Source organism: Trichomonas vaginalis, chromosome II, assembly GCF_026262505.1.
Source record: "Trichomonas vaginalis G3 chromosome II, whole genome shotgun sequence".
NCBI lineage: Eukaryota > Parabasalia > Trichomonadida > Trichomonadidae > Trichomonas > Trichomonas vaginalis.
Genome location: NC_067204.1, coordinates 19,426,381 through 19,444,422, shown reverse-complemented (window position 1 = coordinate 19,444,422; position 18,042 = coordinate 19,426,381). Strand labels below are relative to the sequence as shown.

At 35.0% G+C, this 18,042-nt stretch overlaps 8 protein-coding genes and 2 pseudogenes across 10 annotated transcripts, besides 3 other annotated features; 3 read left to right on the top strand and 7 right to left on the bottom strand.

Moving 5' to 3' along the window:
- Positions 1-18,042: part of a mobile genetic element that runs on past both edges of the window.
- TVAGG3_0572870 (organellar and viral DNA polymerase type B) lies at positions 22-479 on the top strand (the record flags this gene model as incomplete). The annotated part of the gene is made up of 1 exon (XM_051238854.1): positions 22-479. A coding segment is annotated over one exon (458 nt), but the record flags the coding sequence as incomplete, so codon positions are not given.
- Positions 2,947-3,451, top strand: TVAGG3_0572860 (KilA, N-terminal/APSES-type HTH, DNA-binding family; the record flags this gene model as incomplete). The annotated part of the gene is made up of 1 exon (XM_051238853.1): positions 2,947-3,451. A coding segment is annotated over one exon (505 nt), but the record flags the coding sequence as incomplete, so codon positions are not given.
- TVAGG3_0572850 (uncharacterized protein) lies at positions 3,481-3,771 on the top strand (the record flags this gene model as incomplete). Its single annotated transcript, XM_051238852.1, has 1 exon — positions 3,481-3,771. The coding sequence occupies one exon, from the start codon at positions 3,481-3,483 to the stop codon at positions 3,769-3,771; it is 291 nt and encodes a 96-aa protein (XP_051096676.1).
- On the bottom strand, positions 5,594-6,013 carry TVAGG3_0572840 (protein of unknown function, DUF4108 family; the record flags this gene model as incomplete). The annotated part of the gene is made up of 1 exon (XM_051238851.1): positions 5,594-6,013. One exon carries the CDS (start codon positions 6,011-6,013, stop codon positions 5,594-5,596), a length of 420 nt encoding a protein of 139 aa, XP_051096675.1.
- On the bottom strand, positions 6,050-6,400 carry TVAGG3_0572830 (Poxvirus D5 protein-like family; the record flags this gene model as incomplete). Its single annotated transcript, XM_051238850.1, has 1 exon — positions 6,050-6,400. One exon carries the CDS (start codon positions 6,398-6,400, stop codon positions 6,050-6,052), a length of 351 nt encoding a protein of 116 aa, XP_051096674.1.
- TVAGG3_0572820 (uncharacterized protein) lies at positions 7,312-7,992 on the bottom strand (the record flags this gene model as incomplete). Its single annotated transcript, XM_051238849.1, has 1 exon — positions 7,312-7,992. The coding sequence occupies one exon, from the start codon at positions 7,990-7,992 to the stop codon at positions 7,312-7,314; it is 681 nt and encodes a 226-aa protein (XP_051096673.1).
- Positions 8,115-8,390, bottom strand: TVAGG3_0572810 (protein of unknown function, DUF4106 family; the record flags this gene model as incomplete). Its single annotated transcript, XM_051238848.1, has 1 exon — positions 8,115-8,390. The coding sequence occupies one exon, from the start codon at positions 8,388-8,390 to the stop codon at positions 8,115-8,117; it is 276 nt and encodes a 91-aa protein (XP_051096672.1).
- On the bottom strand, positions 8,996-9,737 carry TVAGG3_0572800 (annotated as a pseudogene). The gene has a single exon. A coding segment is annotated over exon 1 (742 nt).
- On the bottom strand, positions 15,412-16,391 carry TVAGG3_0572790 (annotated as a pseudogene). The gene has a single exon. A coding segment is annotated over exon 1 (980 nt).
- Positions 17,273-17,365, bottom strand: TVAGG3_0572780 (protein of unknown function, DUF4106 family; the record flags this gene model as incomplete). The annotated part of the gene is made up of 1 exon (XM_051238847.1): positions 17,273-17,365. A coding segment is annotated over one exon (93 nt), but the record flags the coding sequence as incomplete, so codon positions are not given.
- Positions 17,853-17,967: a mobile genetic element.
- Positions 17,970-18,006: a mobile genetic element.

Here is an 18,042-nt window from a genome sequence, read left to right as displayed (position 1 = left end):
TATTTTGTATAAAAAAATAAAATGTCAACAATCGGCACAACAACACTTCAAACAACAACAGCACCAAACTCGTTAGTCATGAATCCTACGTCAATGTTAGTAGAGATGAAAAGCTTCATTCCTTCTTCATATACTTTCGAAACAGAAATCCAGAAGATAAAGCAAGAACTTTTAACAAGTACTTTGGACTGTAGTGCGAAAGATGAAACAAATGAACAGTATCTTTATGAAATGGAGGACATTATTGACCATTTACCCAAATTGCCTGAAATTCAGCAGCAAAAGCTCACTATTCCTGAATTCGATGAAATAGAAGTCAAAGCAACTGACTCAGTAGAAATAAAGAAGTTCATACGAAAGGTAAACTATGAGTTTCTAGGATTTCATTGCAACCATAAGGTTATGGACAAAGATTGCGACATGTTATATAAGAACATCTCTGACATATATAAATCTGAAGAATTTAAGACCTACGACAACTTTGTTTCGTTAGTTGCTGAATGTGTATGGCAGATAAGAGATAAAGATAAAAGAGGCAAAGTATGGAACAAACAGATAAAACCAGCAACTTTTGAGTTAAAGAAAACCATTGACGCTTTAGTTGTTTTAGCAGGTAAGGTTTCAGAATATAACGCAAAAATGAACCCGCAATGTTCAAAATGTAAAGCGGCAATGAGGAGATATAACTACTCCGTCAAAGAGATAGAAAGAATGAGAAACGACTATGCAGACTTAAAGAAAGAATCAGAAAAGCCAGCAGAAGATAAAATGGACATGTTAGCATTTCTGAACAAAAACTATCCAACAGCAGAAGATTTCCTTCTATCTGACGTCAAGAAGAAGTATAAAGAGACTTTCGGCATAGTTAAAACATTCGATATCCTCAGCGAAGAAATAGAAGCTACAAAACTGTTTAGAGTCATGAACCATCGCAACATATACCATGTAAAACGCTTGTAAATAGTTATGTTAGAAAACATGTTAGAAAACATGTTAGATCTAACATTCTAACATAAACTTTATTTTTGCTGAATTCCGTATGAAATTTCATGAGTTTTGTGTGTTTTAGACCATGTTAGAAAACATGTTAGAAAACATGTTAGATCTAACATTCTAACATAAACATTATTTTTGGTCATTTACAATGAAGTCTTGACAAAACATGTACGAAGAAGTCTTGACAAAACATGTACGAAGAAGTCTTGACAAAACATGTACGATGAAATCATGAAAATTCAAGAGGGTAGAAAAGAGGGTAGAGAACAGGTTAGATCTAACCTTCTACCCTAAAATATATTTTTGTCTGATTTACGCTCATTACGAAGAAGTCTTGACAAAACATTTACGAAGAAGTCTTGACAAAACATGTACGAAGAAGTCTTGACAAAACATGTACGATGAAGTCTTGACAAAACATGTACGATGAAATCATGAAAATTCAAGAGGGTAGAAAAGAGGGTAGAGAACAGGTTAGATCTAACCTTCTACCCTAAAATATATTTTTGCTGAAAAAAATGACCAAATTTCATTATATAACTGTTATTTTTTTACGAAGTGAACTTTGACACTTCGTCAAAAAAATCCCTGAAATCATATCTTTTATACAAGATAGAAAATCTTACTCGCCTAAAACTCATGAAAATCGTGAAAAATTGCGAGTAGGGAAAAAAACCTGGTCGCCTAAAACTCATGAAAATCGTAAAAAAATGACCAAATTTCATTATATAACTGTTATTTTTTTACGAAGTGAACTTTGACACTTCGTAAAAAAAATCCCTGAAATCATATCTTTTATACAAGATAGAAAATCTTACTCGCCTAAAACTCATGAAAATCGTGAAAAATTGCGAGTAGGGAAAAAAACCTGGTCGCCTAAAACTCATGAAAATCGTAAAAAAATGACCAAATTTCATTATATAACTGTTATTTTTTTACGAAGTGAACTTTGACACTTCGTAAAAAAAATCCCTGAAATCATATCTTTTATACAAGATAGAAAATCTTACTCGCCTAAAACTCATGAAAATCGTGAAAATTGCGAGTAGGGAAAAAACCTGGTCGCCTAAAACTCATGAAAATCGTAAAAAAATGACCAAATTTCATTATATAACTGTTATTTTTTTACGAAGTGAACTTTGACACTTCGTAAAAAAAATCCCTGAAATCATATCTTTTATACAAGACAGAAAAAATAAAGTTAGTTTTATTTTTTTATTTTTTATTTATTTTGTATGTAAAGACATATATGACAAACACTGAGTTTGAAACAGTTAAAAAGATAGACAATGACACCAAATTGGTTAGAATAGGTGATTTAAACGTAAGATACTCAAAGAAATACAACAAATATTCTTTGTCAGACATTATATCTCCATTTGGAAAGAAACCGAAGGACTGGGTTAGAAATGCTTCAACTCAGAAATTTTTGACAAGAAATCCTGAGCTTATGATATCAGTAGCATTTCATGGAACAAGAGCATATCTTATAGACAAAAGTCTTATACCAATAGTTTTGTTATGGTTAGACCTAGTTGTTGGATATAACTTCATAACTTATGGTTCATTCGATACGGAACGTTGCAGTGAAGGCTTACTTTACATCGTTCAGAAACCGAAGGACTTCAATACAAAGAGATATAAGATAGGAAGAACATATAATATAACTCAAAGATATGACAGTACAGTCAATATAGTCAAGGTTGTGTTCGTTAACGATATGAGAGCTGCTGAAACAGAACTACTTGAAAAGTTTGAGAAAATGTATGGTGCTCCCATAAAAGGTAAAGAAACGTTTGAAGTAGATGAGATAGATAAAGCTATAAAATTATTTGACGAAGTTGCTGAAAAATACATGTAAAGCGTTTATTTTTGGTCTTTTGTGAAAGTCAGAAAATAAAGTTAGTTTTTTATAAAATATTTTTTTTTATCCGGAATATAAAGACAGATATGTCAACAACAGAGAACACAACAACAGTTATAGTCCATGAAGATATAAATGAAGAATATGAGTGGGTTCAGTTTAACAAACAGTTACGTCTCATTCGTTCAGTCAAAGACGATATGTACCAAATGCAAAGTATTTTGACAGCATGTTTTGCTCCAGATACTAAACATACAGACGATTGGTTCAAAAACCAAAGCACACAAGAACTTTTGAGCGAAGCACAGCGAGACCGACTTTTTTCGGGGTCGCCAAAACTCTATGAAAATCGTAAAAATTTGCCAAATGGTTTGAGAGGTTGGTATGTACATAGACTTCTTGTAAATGCTGTTGCAATGTGGGCTTCGCCTCGTTATGCTTGGTATATTTACAGACTTCTTGACGAAATTCATAGACAAGAACGTGAAGAGATGGAAAAGAAACTTCAAGCAAAAGATGAAGTCATTGAAGCAAAAGACAAAAACATTCAGAAAAGAATACCACGTTCGGTACCAAAAGGTAAGGAAAAGAACTATAAGTATATGATTTATACTGAAGAGATGGAAAATGAAGAAGATAAAGATATGGTTATGTTGCATTTAGTCAGAAGAAACAACAAAAGCTTTTACGACCTTGCTAAGATTTACAAATCTGACAGAAATTGGTTCTATCGCGAAAACTTACCGATTTCAATGACCCCAAATGAAGATGTGAAACAAATAGTTCAAGATACGTTACCTCAAACACACTATGATATGAAAGGTTGTACAATACTTACCTTCAAAGAAGATTTGCCATTGTTAAAGGAAAAAATAACAGAGTATTTTGACAACTTCAAACAAGCAGAGTAAATGAACTCTTTATTTTTACGCTTGACTTCAGATGGCTCAGGTAGCTCTATAAAGTAAATTGCCTTGTCAAATCCTTCTGGCATTCCGAGTCCTTCCTTCCGACAGAAAAAGTTTTTCCTTCCAACAGAAAAAAATTTTCCTTCCGACAGAAAAAATTTTCCCGACGACAGGAAAAAATTTTCCAGTTGTCCGTCCGTAAACCATTCAAATTTTCGAAAATTGAGAACTTTTTGGTCGAACTTCAGGAAAAGTTTTTCCTTCCAACAGAAAAAGTTTTTCCTTCCGACAGAAAAAGTTCTTCCTTCCAACAGGAAAAGTTCTTCCTTCCGACAGGACACAAACGAATGTCTCACGTCCCTCTTCCTGAATGCCTTCCAAAGCCAGAAGAACCGACAGCCCCAGCACCACAACAGACTTACTAAGACTAAACACTTACATTTTTCAAGCTTGACTTTTTACAATTTGAACTTTGTTTGCGTAGATATGAATTCTGAAAGAAGTATGAGGGTCTTGTATGACTTTATACTTCTCCCAGAGTTCATATCTGTCAAACTTACCTGCCATGGACTCTTTCATAAGTTCCATGAAATCGTCTTCGGACAATCCGGGGAAAAGTATAATGTCAGTCAGTATTCTTTTAACATCCTTACTTAAACTCTTTGCTGTCTGTACACAAATGACAACTGAAATGTTAAAGTGTCTGAGCTTCTTAAGAATTCGACACATATCTTGTTCTCTATTCTTTAACAAAGGATGAGAGGCGAAATCATCTAAGATAAGAAGACATCTATGAGGGTATGTCTTCCAATCGTAAGATTGCAATTTCTTCGAAATGTATTCTATCTCTTTCTGTTTGTTTCTGAAGTGTTTCTTCTCTAATATTCTCTGCATTTCCTCATTTGGGTCTTTAAACTTCGAATTTATATACTCATTTATAGCATTGTACTTCAAAACCCTTCTTTGGTACTTCTTTATCCAATCTAACAACTCAGTATCCTTTATACATACTAACTTAGACTTCTTTATAATATCTTTGAACGAATTGACGGTTTGGTCAAATTGACCAGAAGTACTACAAATGACTACTAACTCATAGAATGGGTTCTTCTCATCTAGTTCTTGTTGTTGTGCAGCCATTTTAAGATAAGTGAAAGTCTTACCCGACCCAGGTGGTGCAATTAGACCTGTTATACCATTCTGAGCAAATAAGAACTTGTCATGTATAGGTTTTATCTGAGCATTTTCTAACTTCCTCTTGTTCTTGTTTAAAACATTCTCAAATTTCTTGTCAATGTCAGCAAACTTTTTTTCTAACATATTTTTAGAAAAATTAAAATTTTTATCTTTTAGAAAATGTCTAGCGATTTCGCTATCTATATTCGAGACAAGCTTTTCGACAGCAAAACATCTGTCGACCATAAAATCTTACATAGTGTAAACAAGAAAGGTGAATTTGTTCTAAAGTTCTGTTTCTGGGAATATGACAAGAACCATAAAACATTAAGCAGAGCAGTCTTAAAATTTGTCAATGACAGACTTGTTGACAGAGATGACACCGATTGGAAAGATGAAGTCCAACAAAAGTTCTTAGAATGCAAAGAAGACACATGCGCTGTTCTTGAAGATGAAATAGAAAACAGAATAGAAGAGCTATTAAAGGACAAAGAACTTTTACATAAATATGGTTCGGAGAAATTTGACATAACTCCACCAGAAAAGAAGAAGAAAGAAAAGAAAGAAAAGAAAGTAGAAGAAGAGAAGAAAGAACCTGAACCAGTTCCAGAGAAAAAGAAATTTGACATGTAAAAATAAACTTTTATTTTTAGAACATTTCTGGGTCAATGTCAATGTTCTCTTCCTCTTTAGGAGCAAACACTGGCTTAGACTCTAAAATCTTTTTACCCAATTTACCTTGAACTTCAACTATCTTAGACTCATAATATTCATAGTCGTCTGCTTTCTTTGGTTCATAAGGTATAACAAGTTTGTATGCTTTGCCTTCTTTAAGGTTTGAGAACCTTCTGTCAAAACTTTCTTTGACTGCTAACGAACCTTCTATGTCTAAGTCTTCAAATTTCGCACCATTTTTAGTCACAATAGCAAACTTAACTGGTTCGATGTTCCAAACTTTGCTGAATGAAGACTTTTCAAAATGGTAGAAGTAAACATTCAAATATGTGAATGGGTCTAGTTCTTCTTTAAGTCCTGACATGTACTTGTTTACTGAAATATATTTCGTCATCTTTTCTATCGGATAAAAAAATATTTTTTTTTAAATTTACTCAGAAAAATTTTTCTTTGTATATACACCATTCTGTACGTCTAAAAGACTTTTGACATTTGCCAAGAATGTTCGTTTAGACGCTGTCATATAACCATATTCTTGACAATATTGTTTATACGAATCGTACAATGACCTTTCATCTAAACACTCAAAGTCAGTTTCATCTATGAACAGTTCATATACACTCTTGTTTGCTTCTAACAATGTTTGTCTCTCTTCGGTATGTGGAATTTGTCTTGGATTGAACTTTGAAATATCTAATGTCATAAAATATGAGAACAAGTGGTTGTAAAAGTCAGATGTCAAAGTTTCTGCTAAGTCGTCAAAATATTCTGTATCTTGCATATGAGAATCTGACGTTCTGACAACTACATATCTTCTGTCAGAACTTTCTAACTTCATCGGAACAGTATTGTTTGAAACCATAATGAAGTTTGCAACATTTTCACAAACTCTTTGGTCTTTATATTTTCTTTCAACAACTCCAACTTTGTCTGTTATAAGACTCTTCAAAGCATCTGAGTTTAAAACTTTTGTTGTATCTATACTTTGAAGTTCGTTACATACTATAAGTTTCATATTCTCTATTGAGGAGTTAAATTTACCACAGATGTTTTCTAAGTTTGTCATATTCGGATTCGAATAGCCCTCTAACAGTTTGCACAAAATATCTGTAAAGAAAGTATTCTTACCAGTTCCTTGTTTTCCAATTATAATGAGAGCAGTTTCATTTTTAGCACTTGGATGTTGTAAGATGTTTGCAAACCAACATAAGATATACTCATAAACCTTTTCGTTTCCATTGCATATAATTTCTTTGACATGGTCTAACAAGCTTCTTAATATTTTCTTTCCATTCTACTTGTTCATATTTATATCCAGTGAAGATAGAATAGAAGTTTGGAGAAGGTGTATAAAACTTTATACCTCGAACTGAAAATCTTCTAACTTTGACAATAAGATATCCCAAGCATCTAACATCTTCATTCCAACTTGTACAACTTTTATTTTCTTAAGTTTCTGTCTACATTCTTGTTCAGACACTATTGTTGCTCTTGGTTTGTTAAAGACTACATCCCATTCTTTCATAACATAACATTCTGGGGCAGAGTCGACATAAATGACTAAACGTTTCAAATTCTCGACTGCTTTGTTATAGTCTCTAAATGGACACATATTTCTGAATGCTTGGAAGTCATAAAAATCTGAAACATCTATTCTGTACATTTTTATAAAAATAAAAAAAATATTTTTTTTTATTCTTGACTTTGTTGTTGCATTTGTTGCATTTGTTGTTCTTGAGCTATTTGTTGTTGAAGTTGTTCTTGTAATACAATACTTTCACCAGTTGCATCTTCCAATTCGAAACTTTCTGCCGTCATTGACAAATACATAGGACATAAAAGTTTTACAGGAACAAAGTTTGCGTCAACTAATGTCAACGTTATACTTGCCAAAGTGTTTGAGTTCACTAAGGTTGAAAATTCTGCATTCGAATGAACAATAGGCAAACCAGCAGAGAAAGTATTGTTTATACGCATAAGTATCTTTTGGTCATAATAGTTTCTGTCGACATTCGAATAACACTTTGAACCTAAGTTTGAAACAATATATAAGATTGGTGTGCTTAATGTCAATGGAATAGACATTCCTTGTATGACACCTTTTCCTGTTATAGGAAACTGTTGGTAGTAAAAACCAGAAATAAGTTTTGTATTATAGCTCATATCGTTTATAGTAAACTCAGTCGGACATCCAAACATAATGAAACCTGCTCTAGTTGCAGCACATGTTACACCCGTACTTAAAGTATTAAATAAGTCAACAAAACCTGTTGGTGGTATATCTGAGTAAGTATCTTCAAAGGAGTATTTTTTACCATTCACAACAATAAAGTCTTCTGGTGTCAAAAGAGCAAAACAGGCTTTAGTCGTCATTGTGTTTAAAGTTAGTTTACAATACCGTCCTTGAGGACTTTGTAAGTTTGTTTGTTATAGAATTATATGACTCAGGGTTTTTAGTCGTAATAGTATAAACCATTATATCTTCTGCCATTTACTTAGCAAATAAATTTTAATGAAATGTTGTGGTCGTCAAATATTTTTATGACGTCTGGGAAACTATACTTTAAGTTCAACGTTTCACCTCCTTTCATAACGTATATCTTGTCAATGACATTATATGAAACACCACAGCAACTAATGTCGGGTTCTATTTCTTTGATGTTTATATCGTCTGTCTCTGTCAAAAGTTTCAATAGTTCTTTCAAAACTTCATGAGGTGCAATGACATATGAGTTCACTTTTACAGGGTTGTGTTCGACCAAGTTTAACATTATACTTAAAGCTTGACAAATCTTCTCCTGAGTTTGAAGTTTGTCTTTCAGTTGTTGGTAGTCGTTTCGAATATCTGCAACAGAACTTAAGTCTCTGCTAACTTCAGGATATGTTGGTTGTTCTTTTACAGGAACAATTGCTTACCATCTTCGTCTTCGTATGGTTTCCCCACTTCAACATCTCTGTCTTTGACATTGACAATAACACTTTGACTGTTTGTTTGAGTTGGTGAATTTAACTTCACATCTGCCACCGCCATTAAACCTTTTGAAACACTTACGCTTCTATTTTTCGGAAATGACATTTTACTTAGAATAAAAAGATGGACGTATTCGAGTATCTCTTCGAATTGAAGCAGAACAAAGTTTACACACACAAACAATACAAATACATTGACAGAATAGTTCTTTATACAAACAATGGTAAATGTTATAGAATAGCAGTCTTTGCTGAACCTAAATATTTTCATAAAGCAAAGAAAGTTGGTATAACTGAAATGGTGAAAGTTCTTGAAGCAGACAAAAATATAACAACAAAACTTACAGATATTTCTAAAGGTAAGTTTATCTTACAATATTATGTCAAAACTGGCGTACTGTCAATATTTGACGGAGAGAAGTCAGTTCAAGAACAACTTACTGACCTGCTGCCAAAATCTGCTCGATGGAAGCTGTCGTTATGCCAATCTGAGGAGCCCCAGCAGGTTTCATCGAACGAATCTTCAAAAGAGCATCTTCCGTGAAAAGTGCTATTGGTTTTGTAAACTTCTTTGCTTTCAATTCATCTGGACCGTCTCTGTCACCAGTATATTGTATTTGTACAGTACCAACAGTTGAAATACCACCCATAAAGTCTTCTGAGTCAGCAAATGGAATGCCAAGCCAAAAGTTTGAACGGTCTCCATTTGTATATTGAGTTTTTTGACCTCCTGTATGAGTCCATACTTTCACATATGGCATAATAGAACTTTGCATTTCAGGGTTAATGGTTGTTGTGAAGTTGTTGTTAAAGTTCATAGCATCTAATGTCAAGTTGTATGACCTCATATCCTCAACTGTAGAATATTCTTCTCTTGGATAATATTTGCCATCTATGTTTATATGATATTTAATACCGGGGTTGTAGAAACAAGAATAGTCATTTATAGTTCGTCTGAACAGTACAAACATAGTATCTGCATGTTTCATTGCAGTTGTTAAAGCAATATCTGTTCTTGCACCTGGGTCAGCACTTTGGTTTCCAACTTCACCTGCAAAGTCTTTGACAGATATTTGGTGTATAGGGAACATAAGTGGAACTGCAATATATTTGGCAGCTAAAGCATTTGAAATATCTGGGTCCAACATATAGACTGCAAGTCTGCTTTCTATTCTCTTGCATTCAAACTTTTCGCATGTGAACTTAACTGGGTCCAAGCAGTTCCAGCAGCATTGAAATAATAGTTTACTTCATTGTTGAAGTTGAGAAACCAAAGTCTAAGTCAACTTTGTCTTTGCAAAAGTCACAGAACTTGGCTCCACCAGTTCCAGCTACAGTAATGCTGAATGGGTCTTGTGTTGGTGCAATGACTAAGTTATTTTTGCTTGGAGTAAGTTCAATAGAAATTTTTCCTGCCCAGTTTGGCAAGTATCTTAAAAACCTGAAGATGAGGAAAGATGACAAAGGAACTCTAAGTTTCAGTTTTACTTTAGTGGCAGCAGTTCCATCTGAACCAGAAAGGTTAACATAAACTCCTGGAACGTTAGGGTCAAGTCTTCTTATTTTCTCAATATTTGCATACTGGTCTGTTTGTTCTCTAGCTTGTGGTTGTACTGAGTTTCTCAAGCGAACCATTCATAGTTTGCCCATGTTACTGTTTGAACTAAGTCAGAGTTAGAATATATCTTATATCCCATGAAAACTTCTGGAGCATATTGGTATCCGACATAGAAAATTCCATTGCAACCTTTCTTGTCAGACAACTTGGCAGAAGGTTTTATTTCAATGTCTTGTTCCACGTATAAGAATGAGTTGTCAATAGAAATAATATGAAACCTGTCGCAAGCAATATCTACTGTTGTTGAAGAACCTTCTCCAACTCACCTACATTTCCATAAGAAACAGCAGTTGTATATTCGTAAGTTCCAGGAACTATTTCTGACCTTCTAATGGCATTGTCGCATTCGTTATACCATTCGGAAACATTTCCGTTCATGGCATCCAAAACTGTTGGCGTTTATATTCTGAGCGGCGTACATTTCATATGGGTAAAAATATAGAATAGTTGGATTTATTTGTCATAATTGTTTCGTACCAAGCTTTACTTTCTTCCTGACTGAGTTTTTAACTCTTCTTTTTCCTTCATTGCCACTACTTTCACTAGATGAAGTTACTTCTTCACTACTTTCACTTTGTTCTACTCTTCTCTTCTTCTTTGGTGTCGCTTTTGGTAACTTGCCCTCTGCTTCAAGTTGTTGCATCTTTGCCTCATGTTCACCTAGTATGTTGTAAATTTCCCATGTCCTTTTTGCCTTTGGGCTCTGGTCGCCCATCTCAGGTAACCTATATCCTAGAAAGATTTTGTCATAGTTTGTATTTGAGTCTTCGCGTATTGTTTGCATGACTCTTTCCTGAGTTTCCGGTTCAAGCTCTTCAAACAGAGCTTGTCCATATGGAATATGCTCGTTTCCAAATATATGTTTTTGTAGCCATTCTGGTTTTCTTTCCATGTTACCAACAATATCTTTTGTGAATGGGAAAGCTTTTACCCAATGTTTCAGTCTTGCGTCATTTATTTCTGTAGTTGGTTTTATTTTGTCAAGGAACATGTTTTTCAATACTAACATTTCATTTGGTACTGTCCATTTGAGTTTTTCTTAAATATTCATCCCTTCTCGCGTTCATTGTCTGCAAAGTAAGTTTTTATGACATTTTGTAAACTTTCGTTTGCAAGGTCATGTACAATAGGTTCTCTTCCTTCTATCTCCCTAACTTTCTTTCTAAACTCTTCACCAAATATACCATCTTTATGGTTCTGTGTAGTTCTTTGAGATAAATGTTTTAGAACGTCAGGTGTTATATTTCCATCAGCCATGTTCATTTCATACTGGTTCAAAATATCTGCATCTTTCATATCTTTCAATGGCATTAAAGCCGCGCTGAAAATACCAGCTATATCTGGTTCACCATTCACTTCCATTGCGTCTACAACTTCTTGGAATTGTGGTTGTAAGTTTATGAACCACCTATCCGGATTAGCTTTATGACCCATCTCATTGTAGTTCCATAGTCTGCAGAAACAAAAGTAGGTTTGTTTCCATATTGGTTAGGTTCTGAATGAACTTTAAACAATGTTTCATTTCTATATGTTTTGTTGAAATTTAACCTTTTATTTTCACGAGTTCAGCCAAAGATTGAACGTTATATGGTCGTAAGTAAAAAGGTTGTTGTATTTGCGTACACTCTTTCTTTCAGTTCTTCCATTCTATGCTGAATATTTTCATCTGATGTTGGAGTCTTTTGTATGTCGGCGAACATTTTTCGATATTCTTCTACTATGTCAGCCGAATTTTTCTTAGACTCTTGGAAAGATTCCATATTCTCCGCATACTCTTGTTGAGGGTCAAGATTTTTCGGCTGTTCCAAATCTTCATCTAGTTCTGTGAAGTTAGTTTCCAAAGGAGGGACTTGTTCGTTTCCTTCTGGCTCTTCTAGCTGTTGTTGCTGAACTATTTCTTCCATGTCTGGTTGTATCTGAACTTCTTCCTGTGGAGTTTCTTGTACCTCATCTGCTGGCATTTCATATATTCCGAGACCGTTTTTTAACAAGTTCCCTATTTTAAGTCATCCGCATTCATAACCCTTTCTTCTTTCGTTCCGTCTCTATTTTTTACGCGTTTCATGAAGATAGTTGAATTATCATTTATCTCTGACACCAAATATCTCGGAGTAAATTCAGTCATGTCATTTGGATGATATGCTATTAAATCATATCCTTAGCGAGCTTGTATTTTCCAGGTTTGAAATTATATCCCATTTGGTGCTGAACCATAAAGCTAAATAGGTTCGGGTCAGTATTTCCTTCCTTGAACTTTCTAATAGCTTCTTTATATCTGTCACTAAAGTCAAGAGTATCTGGGTAACCATAATTTTCCTTAAGCATTTTTAAGAATTCTTGTTTCCTTGTTCTCTACTTCTTTTATGTCCTTGCTCTGTTTTGTGGTGTTGCTGTGCAGTGTTTTGAACTGTTGGTTGTGGTGCAGTGTTTTGAACTGTTGGTTGTGGTGCAGTGTTTTGAACTGTGTTGTTGTGGTGCAGTGTTTTGAAACTGTTGGTTGTGGTGCAGTGTTTTGAACTGTTGGTTTGTGGTGCATGCCTGTGTCTGTGTCCATGTGACGATGTAAATGTTTTAGGTAGTCCGCGAGAAAAGTTCATAGCATCTAATGTCAAGTTGTATGACCTCATATCCTCAACTGTAGAATATTCTTCTCTTGGATAATATTTGCCATCTATGTTTATATGATATTTATACCAGGGTTGTGCAGAAACAAGAATAGTCATTTATAGTTCGTCTGAACAGTACAAACATAGTATCTGCATGTTTCATTGCAGTTGTTAAAGCAATATTGTTCTTGCACCTGGGTCAGCACTTTGGTTTCCAACTTCACCTGCAAAGTCTTTGACAGATATTTGGTGTATAGGGAACATAAGTGGAAACTGCAATATATTTGGCAGCTAAAGCATTTGAATATCTGGGTCCAACATATAGACTGCAAGTCTGCTTTCTATTCTCTTGCATTCAAACTTTTCGCATGTGAACTTAACTGGGTCCCAAGCATCTCCAGCAGCATTGAAATAATAGTTTACTTCAGTGTTGAGGTTTGAGAAACCAAAGTCTAAGTCAACTTTGTCTTTGCAAAAGTCACAGAACTTGGCTCCACCAGTTCCAGCTACAGTAATGCTGAATGGGTCTTGTGTTGGTGCAATGACTAAGTTATTTTTGCTTGGAGTAAGTTCGATAGAAAATTTTTCCTGCCAGTTTGGCAAAGTATCTTAAAAACCTGAAGATGAGGAAAAGATGACAAAGGAACTCTAAGTTTCAGTTTTACTTGTAGTGGCAGCATTTCTCATCTGAACCAGAAAGGTTAACATAAACTCCTGGAACGTTAGGGTCAAGTCTTCTTATTTTCTCAATAGTTGCATACTGGTCTGTTTGTTCTCTAGCTTGTGGTTGTACTGAGTTTCTCAAAGCGAACCATTCATAGTTTGCCCATGTTACTGTTTGAACTAAGTCAGAGTTTAGAATATATCTTATATCCCATGAAAACTTCTGGAGCATATTGGTATCCGACATAGAAAATTCCATTGCAACCTTTCTTGTCAGACAACTTGGCAGAAGGTTTTATTTCAATGTCTTGTTCCACGTATAAGAATGAGTTGTCAATAGAAATAATATGAAACCTGTCGCAAGCAATATCTACTGTTGTTGAAGAACTTTCTCCAAACTCACCTACGTTTCCATAAGAAACAGCAGTTGTATATTCGTAAGTTCCAGGAACTATTTCTGACCTTCTAATGGCATTGTCGCATTCGTTATACATTCGAAACATTTCCGTTCAATGGCATCCAAAACTGTTGGTGTTATATTCTGAGCGGCGTACATTTCATATGGGTAAAAATATAGAATAGTTGGATTTATATATCATAATAGAACCCACTCGGACCAAGCTTTACTTTCTTCCTGACTGAGTTTTTAACTCTTCTTTTTCCTTCATTGCCACTACTTTCACTAGATGAAGTTACTTCTTCACTACTTTCACTTTGTTCTACTCTTCTCTTCTTCTTTGGTGTCGCTTTGGTAACATGCCCTCTGCTTCAAGTTGTTGCATCTTTGCCTCATGTTCACCTAGTATGTTGTAAATTTCCCATGTCCTTTTTGCCTTTGGGCTCTGGTCGCCCATCTCAGGTAACCTATATCCTAGAAAGATTTTGTCATAGTTTGTATTGAGTCTTCGCGTATTGTTTTGCATGACTCTTTCCTGAGTTTCCGGTTCAAGCTCTTCAAACAGAGCTTGTCCATATGGAATAAGCTCGTTTCCAAATATATGTTTTGTAAGCCATTCTGGTTTTCTTCCATGTTACCAATAATATCTTTTGTGAATGGGAAAGCTTTACCCAACGCTTCATGTCTTGCGTCATTTATTTCTGTAGTTGGTTTTATTTTGTCAAGGAAAACATGTTTTTCAATACTAACATTTCATTTGGTACTGTCCATTTGAGTTTTCTTAAATATTCATCCATTCTCGGTTCATTGTCTGCAAAGTAAGTTTTTATGACATTTTGCAAAACTTTCGTTTGCAAGGTCATGTACAATAGGTTCTCTTCCTTCTCTCTCCCTAACTTTCTTTCTAAACTCTTCACCAAATATACCATCTCTATGGTTTCTGTGTAGTTCTTTGAGATAAATTTCTAGAACGTCAGGTGTTATATTTCCATCAGCCATGTTCATTTCATACTGGTTCAAAATATCTGCATCTTTCATATCTTTCAATGGCATTAAAGCCGCGCTGAAAATACCAGCTATATCTGGTTCACCATTCACTTCCATTGCGTCTACAACTTCTTGAATTGTGGTTGTAAGTTTATGAACCACCTATCCGGATTAGCTTTATGACCCCATTTCATTGTAGTTCCATAGTCTGCAGAAAACAAAAGTAGGTTTGTTTCCATATTGGTTAGGTTCTGAATGAACTTTAAACAATGTTTCATTTCTATATGTTTTGGTGAAATTAACCTTTTATTTTCACCGAGTTCAGCCAAAGATTGAACGTTATATGTCGTAAGTAAAAAAGGATTGTTGTTTGCGTACATTTTCTTTCAGTACTTCCATTCTATGCTGAATATTTTTCATCTGATGTTGGAGTCTTTTGTATGTCGGCGAACATTTTTCGATATTCTTCTACTATGTCAGCCGAATTTTTCTTAGACTCTTGGAAAGATTCCATATTCACCTCATAGTCTTGTTGAGGGTCAAGATTTTTTCGGCTGTTCCAAATCTTCATCTAGTTCTGTGAAGTTAGTTTCCAAAGGAGGAACTTGTTCGTTTCCTTCAGGCTCTTCTAGCTGTTGTTGCTGAACTATTTCTTCCATGTCTGTTTGTATCTGAACTTCTTCCTGTGGAGTTTCTTGTACCTCATCTGCTGGCATTTCATATATTCCGAGACAGTTTTTAACAAATTCCCTTTCTAAGTCATCCGGACTCATAAACCTTTCTTCTTTCGTTCCGTCTCTATTTTTTACGCGTTTCATGAAGAGAGTTGAATTATCATTTAGCTCTGACATCAAATATCTCGGAGTAAATTCATCCATGTCATTTGGATGATATGCTATTAAATCATATCCCTTAGCGAGCTTGTATTTTCCAGGTTTGAAATTATATCCCATTTGGTGCTGAACCATAAAGCTAAATAGGTTCGGGTCAGTATTTCCTTCCTTGAACTTTTTAATAGCTTCTTTATATCTGTCACTAAAGTCAAGAGTATCTGGGTAACCATAATCTTCCTTAAGCATTTTTAAGAATTCTTGGTTTCCTTGTTCTCTACTTCTTTTATGTCCTTGCTCTGTTTGTGGTTGTTGTTGTGCAGGGTTTTGAACTGTTGGTTGTTGTTGTGCAGGGTTTTGAACTGTTGGTTGTGGTGCTGGATTTTGAATTGTTGGTTGTTGTGTTGGTTTTGGTGCATGCCTGTGTCTGTGTCCATGTGACGATGTAAATGTTTTAGGTAGTCCGGGTGCAGGTGCTTCTCTTGGAGGGTTTGGTGGTATATAAGTTCCACCAGCTGGCACATATGTTCCATCTGCAGCATAATGTCCTACCTGACTTTTCGTTCTTAAGAAAGCATTTACTAGGTCTGTTTTGGTCTGTTGTAACTCTTTTTCTTGACTTTCCACAACAGTTGCTCTAACGGCGTCATTAGGCCACTTTGAACTGCCTGTCTCGTTGCTGCATCTGTTATTTTCGTCATATTTTGTGCTACTTCTCTTAACTCTTTGTCGAAACCTTCAGACTTCAGTTTCTTTTCCAGATGAGAAGTCGTTCACTAGTTTCACCTTACTATGAAGAGCTTCGAAGGCGTTCTTAAAGTCAGCATTCATTAAAGCTTCATTTGAACTGTCTTCATCCGCTTGTATTTTTTCCTTATTGACCTATAAGTTGGGCTGCTTTAGCGTTGGCTTGGGCGTCTAACCAGTCATTATTAGCTTTTATATATTCTGCGCTTTTCATTGCCTTTTGCATGGCCGCGTCGTTATTTTTACTTTCTTGTGCTAAGTTTTTCATACTGTACGGTTTGGTTTTTGCAACTGTAAAAGTTTTTCTGCCTTTACATTTGCTTCAACTTCTTTTTTATACTCATCGCTATCCATATATGTCTTCAGGGCTTTTTGTTTTATCTCTTCATCTTTCAGTACTTTATATTGAGTAGTATGGTTTTTCAAATTTATAACATCTTGTTCCATTTTTGCTACTTCTGCTGCTTTTTCTGACACTTTTTTCGCATATTCTCTGTACTTAGTTCTTTCAGTTGTTCTTCTTTCTTCTTTTTCTCTACGTTTAACTCATTGAGTTTCTTTGTGTGTCTGTCATATTCTAGTTTCTTTTCGTTTTCACTTATTTGTTTCTGTATGTCTATGTTTGACTTTTTGACATCTGTTATTTGATTTTGAGTGAACTCAAATTCATTTGACTTTGAGGGTTATAAGCTGTTTCCGTCTGCAGCTCCACCATAGCCTGCCATTTTCGCTAAAAGTGCCGCTCTTAAACCTCCACTCTGTGCACCAATAACTCGGTTTAAAAGCATAGGGTTGCTTGACATTTGTTGCAACATAGTGGGTCATTCATCATTTGTTGTTGCAACTGTTGTTGTGGTGTCAGTTTTACTATTGGATGTTTCAATGCTCCCTTCCTCTTACGTATATTCTTACGTAGCTTACGTGGCATTTTAAGTGAAGTTAAAAAAGCGGTTTTTGACAGATGTTTATATGACACTTTTTGTTCAGCACAAAAAACTACTCGGTCAAAAGTGTTGTCAGTTTTTGTAAAATAACCGTCCTATCTCATTCTATAAGTGGGAAAGGCTTCTCAAAGTATACTTCCTTGGAACGCCTGTAACTTTTCCTGTAGCGATGATAGACCCTTATTTGTCCGGACAAAGTTATACTATTTTGAGTGCTCTACAAAAAAGTCAACGGCTGGTCGGCTGGGGTTCGGTCCTCCTCTTGGGTCTTGGGCAAAATTTCTTATGGGCTAGAGGGCGCAACGCGCCTGGAAGCCCTCCGAATATAAACTTCATTTATACTAAACATCTTCGGGGCTAGAGGGCGCAACGCGCCTGGAAGCCCTCCGAATATAAACTTCATTTATACTAAACATCTTCAGGGCTAGAGGGCGCAACGCGCCTGGAAGCCCCACTACCTTTTTTTTTTTTGATTATATTTGAATACGCTCTCCTAATTTGAAGGAACTGGTTAAATCATAAATTGATCATGAATAATTTTTTTTCGAAATAACAATTATAATTTCATATTCATTATAAGTTGAAATGTAATAAACAGAAATTCATCAAAAGTGACAGCTCTCAATTTTTTGACATTTGTAAATTCTAAATTGAATGAGAA